The sequence below is a fragment of the Trachurus trachurus genome (genome assembly GCF_905171665.1).
Source record: "Trachurus trachurus genome assembly, chromosome: 6".
In the NCBI taxonomy this organism is placed as follows: Eukaryota; Metazoa; Chordata; class Actinopteri; order Carangiformes; family Carangidae; genus Trachurus; species Trachurus trachurus.
Window position 1 is genome coordinate 26,005,107 of NC_139897.1, and position 6,000 is coordinate 26,011,106.

A 6,000-nucleotide genomic window follows, 5' to 3' on the forward strand; every position below is an offset into this window, starting at 1 on the left:
TCACAGCCCAGAGACTAATCAGCGAACAGCATCTTCAGTTGTAGTTTGTGTGGATGGCTGCTATCGCGGGAACAGGAGGGTCTCACCGTGCCTCCTGTTATCTGTCACTTCCTGTATTTGACAAGCAGCAGGGACAGTAGTGAACACCACGACACTGAGCTGGAGCTGCTCTTTATTTTATTGGTTTATAAATTCCCAGTCACTTATGGATATTGATTATGGAGGAGGAAATTGATGTAGCGTTTCAGTAAAACACAAAATGAATTAATTCCAAATAGTTACTGGTTACAGAAGAGGCATGATATTGTTGAAATTGCATGTATTTTTCTCAAGAAATTATTGCAGGTTGTTAAAAATGTTTTGTAAAAGAATAGTTATTAATTGTAAACATCTTATACTTGTGCTTCTTTGCACTAAAACAAAGGGAAAAATGTAGAGCTCTTATTATTTATAGGTTATTATGCTATTATTTTAATAGTCTGGCCCACTTTAGATTGAGTTGTGCTGTATGTGGCCCCTGAACTAAAAGGACTTTGACACCTCTGGTTTAATGCAAACAGAGAAACAGTAGAACAAAGTTTAAAGTGACACATAATTAATTAATATTTCACTTGGTGTCATTTTTTTTCACTCAAAACAGCTGACTAAAATGAAAGTAATTGGTAGCAAATTGCACTAAAATTATTCTCCCCTAACACTTGTATGTAATTGTGGCTGTACAACCTCAGATCAATTTAAAGAATAACACTCATAATTTCCTACATGTGGTTTAATTGAAACGATAAACGTTTTTTTTAGATTTAGAGGTTGATGTTTGCTTGTCCTGGTTGGTTTTTCTAAATTCTTATTCAATGAAGGGCGCAGCAGCAGCTCGTGCATCGTGTCAGTTTACGCTCACACTGAACAGCTCCTCATGCCCCCACTGATTGTGTGAGACCATGTCTTATTTTGTGGTGGTGACAAAAGCGTCTTTATCAGAAGTGTTTGCATGTGGGTGGCAGGACACACTATTCTCCCCCTGGTCATCTCTGGGTTTCTTTCATTCTTTTTTTGTGTGTGTGTGTGTTGTTGGAGCCATATGTTGTGTTTTTTTGTGCAGCTCAGCTCCCTTGGAGGTTGTCTGCTGTGTCACACACACACACACACACACCTTCCTTTTTCACACACTTTCCTTTGGCAGAGCAGTGATTATTCAGGTTCAGTTAAAGGCTGTGGAGTGAATAGCTTGGGGCCCACCTCGCTGGTTGTTGGTTGCTCCATAGACTTGTGCTGCTGCTCGCTGGCGGTGGCAGACTTTGGGCCATACGCTTGTGCCTGCGGGGGGACGGTGTCAAGGAGCACCATTACCATAGTGTCGATTCTTCCATTGAATTATCTCCAGAGAGTTGTATTGTTGGGGGCGTCCAGACTGGGGGCAGGCCGCAGTGAATGGCTGTTTACCATCAGGTTGGTTCTGTCTCCAGTCACATGCAGCTAAAGCCACCGTAGCTAACCTGCTCAGGGTAATCACCGCACACACACACTGTGACGCCAGCACACAATAAAAAAACAGGCCAAACAACACTAACTCAATCAAACGCACACTCGTATCTATCTCCCTCTCAGCCGTGTGTGTGTGTGTGCTCCCTCACACACCCTTCACAGCGACGACGTCTAACTCAGACGTTTTTAATCCCGAGGAGGAACAGAGGTGGTGTTTGTCCTGTGGAATGAAGGCAGGCTGTGCTTTAAGTGGTTTACCGCCACGCTGTGAAACGGCTCCGACAGTAAAGATGAGGTCACGCTGAGTCCACACACACACAAGCCGCCATACGTGTGTGTTTGTAATATCGTGGAAAAACGGTCGATTCTGTGGCGCATTGTGCAGATTTCTTTTAATCTTCCATCGTGGTCAGAATCGGCTCTGCAAGCTCACACACACACACACACACACGAACTCACGCTTCACTACCAGAGCTTTTAGATAATAATCAAGTCTTAGGCCCAATCCCTGAAGCCCTAACCCTCTGCCGTGCATCAGTGGTCGGGGTATCATGACTCTCTTTTGATGGAAGCTGAAGGGCCGAGGGGGGGGAGGGGAACTCAGCACCTTCAAACGATAATTTTTCAGGATCAAACTAGAAATCCAAAAACAACGCACTCAAATATAAATGGGTGCTGAATCCTCAAAACAAAAGTCCACATAAAAAATGTACAAAAAGTACAGGACCGCACTCCACCAATTTAAAGAGGAACTATGTAAGTCTGGTCACTTTTCCCCTGTTCTGCTAACCCTCTTCCCGGCCATGTGCATTTGTTTACAACGAATCCAGCGAGAAATCAATCAACAGAGCGGTACAAAATGTTATATATCATATACGATGTTACGATCTGTATATTTGTGTAGTCTTATCCGTCATAAACAAGAGATTACGGGTTACGGGGCGCATTTGTTGGGGAGAGCTGGGACACCGAGACGGCAGCGCTGATCTTGCAAAGTTGTTTTTCAGCCAAGAGACGTTAGGTGGAAGGCACGGAGAGCCTCCATTCTCCCTGTAACAAGTTACAAGTCATTTATTAAACCATCGCAATTACTCCAAATCTGTTTAATTCAGATAGAAAATGTAGCATAGTTAAGGTAAAAATCCTGCTTAGTTCCTCTATAAAGTATTTATTGCCACACGAACGTTTCAGGAAAAACTTTTCTTCAGTATCTATCAGGCAAAGCACTGCATACATTACATCCAGGACCAAACTACAATGATGGGGTCTAACAAATTTACTAGAATACACCAGCTATGTACACCAGCATTATGGCTGCACAAGCAACAACCAACAAGACATAAATATTGGTGTTTTCTCCATTAATAAGGATTTTAGGATTAAAACAATCTTCTTAGGTTTCATTTATTCTTGTGTGCACATATTTCAACCACCTTCTTTCATTTCATTTTGATTTATTCCATTCATGGTTTACATACTTCACATGGTTGCACATATTTACATAGTGTACACAATAGTCACCATAAATGAAAAGTAGCAGGATGAAGAAAAACGTATAGTACCTGCCTCTTTCTATAGTTATAATTGCATTGTCTTAGTATCAACTCCAATATTATACACTATTTAAAAAGATTAAAGATGATGAAACATACAGTACAACAAGTAAACAAACAAGCAAAATAGCAGTCTTCATGGAAAGGCTTTCCCAAAAATTGCTGGTGTGGTTAACTAACATCCAGCAGCAGTGAATAGTTAAACTTTTTCACCACTTATCTGATATCAGTGCATTATGATGCACCTGATGACATCTTACAGATTAGTAGTGGTGTTTCATTTCATAGGGGAATAAGAAATAGGATTATGTCTCTGTTTGACATCTAGAAACAGGAGCTGCGTCTGTTTTCTACCTGTTCGAGTTCAGCCAAACTTTAAAACAAGGAGGTGAGAGGGAGGACAGGACGAGAGGCCTCCGACATGTTTCAGAGCTTTCCTCTGTTTTGACTCAAACACTCTTGAGTTGTTGTACGTGCGCTGTCTTCTCTCAGGGTGTTTGACTGTGATTTCCACATTGCTGTTTTCTCATTCTCCGAATCAGTGAGGTGGGTGAAGGGTGTGTTCACAAATGTTTGTGGTTTATCCTCTCGTACCAACTGGTTCTGGCCGCGTGTCAAAAGATCTTGGTCGAGTTTCAGAGGGATTGTGGTGTGGTTAGGAGCGACGATATTATCTGAGATAAATGTGGGAAACCAGGAGAGAATTTTTTTTTTATTACAGTCGGTGTTTTTCTCAGCGTTACCACCTCCTCCTCCGGGAGTTTGTACTGAAAGATACTTTACCCATTTCCCATACCCTTAGTGCCAAATTTGCACCGGCTTCTTGGCAATATAGAAGTAATTTACAGCTAATTACCAGCTAATTTTTTGAGAAATTATGGAGGAAGTAAAAAAAAACAAAAAAAACAGTCAGTCTTTCCAATGAATTGTTTTGGTTTTTCACTTTGGGTTTTGTGTTAAAGGGATAGTTCACCCAAAATTCAAATTTCACACATTATCTACTCACCCTCATGTCCACTAAGGGCTGGGAGAATTTTCCTCCATGCCTTCTCGGAGTTACGGAGGGGTCCGCGCAGCAGTATTTGTGCAACATCCAAATACCTCCATAGTGCTCGTCTGTAATGTCCCTCTTGTATTGAAGCCCCGACATGAGAAATTGTTCAGAAAAAAATTTAATAAGTCTATATTTTAAGCTTGTTTGTAGCGGAAGCTCCCAGTGTCTCAGTTCACTGCTCTTCCTGTGTCCGGCGGAACAATTTCTCATGTCGGGGCTTCAATACAAGAGGGACATTACAGACGAGCACTATGGAGGTATTTGGATGTTTTTTGGTGTGTCTTTTTGGACGAAGAAAAGTGAGGCCCATTCACAACCATTATATGGACAAATACTGCTGCGCGGACCCCCCCGTAACTCAGAGAAGGCACGGAGGACTCTGAAAATTCTCCCAGCCCTTAGTCGACATGAGGGTGAGTAGATAATGAGTGAAATTTGAATTTTGGGTGAACTATCCCTTTTAAGAAAGTTGTTTTTGCTGTGGTGCCCAACAACAACTAGAAACAAGCTGTTGTCCTGTGTTACTCATCTGAAGCCCTTTAATTTATTTGTCCTTCCTGTTTTTGTGTTTCAGGGAGTTGTCATCCAGACATCAGATCAGTGTCCCACACAGGAATGTGAGGGAGTCGACGTTGATCTGACCCCGAAGACGTGAACGCATCAAAACCCCTCCACATGTTTACATTATCACACCACGTTAGCATTATGAAACCACTGACTGTAGTTTTTCATGTAAATCTTGATCTTGTTTGGACGGGACTTGGATCAGCAACTAGAAACTCAGAAACTCAGATGAACCGAGTGCACGGGTCATGTGGGGACGCCAGGAAACACCTGTGTGAACCTGCACAGACTCAAGACGCAGAACATCTGATGTGACCCAGATTGTGCAGAGTGGGTTATTATCGAGACGTCGAGTCAGAAACCTGCACATGTGCATGTCGACCCGAATCTGTTTGATTTTACTTTGTGCTGAGCTGGTGCTGTCTATTTTTCCACTTGACCCATAAATGGGTAAGAATGTTTTTATTGTCTTACATAGTTTTTGCACTAATAAAATATTGATATTTTACTTTTTAATGGAGGCTTGTTATTTATTTAACAGGAAGTTTTCCCTGATGTTAGGACTGATGCTTTACTTAAAGCTGGAGAGGGGCGACCTCCCTGTGAGTGTGTGAGTGTGTCCGTGTGTGTGTGTGTGTGTGTGTGTCTCTTTCTGACTCATGCAGAAACAAAAAAAAACACTCAGGAAGTCAAGAATGAAATATTTTTGCCATCTTTTAGAGGTTTTTTCCCTCTATTTTTGACATTTATAGTCAAGTTTTTTCTTCCTACTGTTGCATTTTCCGCTCTCTTTCTCTTTCTCTCATATCTGTAGGTTTCTAAAAATAGTCTCAGGATTAAATTTGTAATATTTTGCTCAAGTTGGACTCAGGTCTTGTGTGTTTGACCCCTCTACCGACAAGTTTCTTGTTAAGGTAAGAAGACTCATTATTTTCCTTCAGACTATAGATAATACATGATTTAATTGTCTCTGCCTCTGTATTGTTGCATTATATTCAAACTGCCTCCTCTGTTTAGTCATTATCACTGAATCCAAGTGTCTGACTGTTCATTAACACTCATCTCTCCTGTTATGAGAGCTCGGTGCAGTATTAGTATTAATCTGTTATGCCAGGAGAGAAAACACAGTTAAGTGGATTTGCAGCAGATGGATGAGAGGAGGGGGGGGGGAGGGGAGGGGAGGGGGGGGGGGGGGGGGGGGGGGGGTGAGCTGAAACAAGAACACACTGATACTTGGCTCAGTGATGCTACAGGCTGTTACACTACAGAGCAGGTGAACACTGAAGGAGGAACAGGTCCTCTTTCTCTTTTTCCTTACAACTTCCTTTTCCTTTTTTTTCTTTTTTA

The 6,000-nt window shown here is 41.8% G+C and overlaps 1 protein-coding gene across 1 annotated transcript in view; it reads left to right on the forward strand.

Annotated features, from left to right (window-relative positions):
• Positions 1–5,161, forward strand: part of LOC310987419 (uncharacterized protein) — a 56,194-nt gene extending 51,033 nt beyond the window's left edge. The window contains exon 15 of the mRNA XM_083973651.1: positions 4,664–5,161. Coding sequence (XP_083829777.1) covers positions 4,664–4,730 — 67 coding nt within the window. The 3' untranslated portion in view covers positions 4,731–5,161. The remainder of the gene's footprint in view (positions 1–4,663) is intronic.
• The last annotated feature ends 839 nt before the right edge of the window (positions 5,162–6,000 follow it).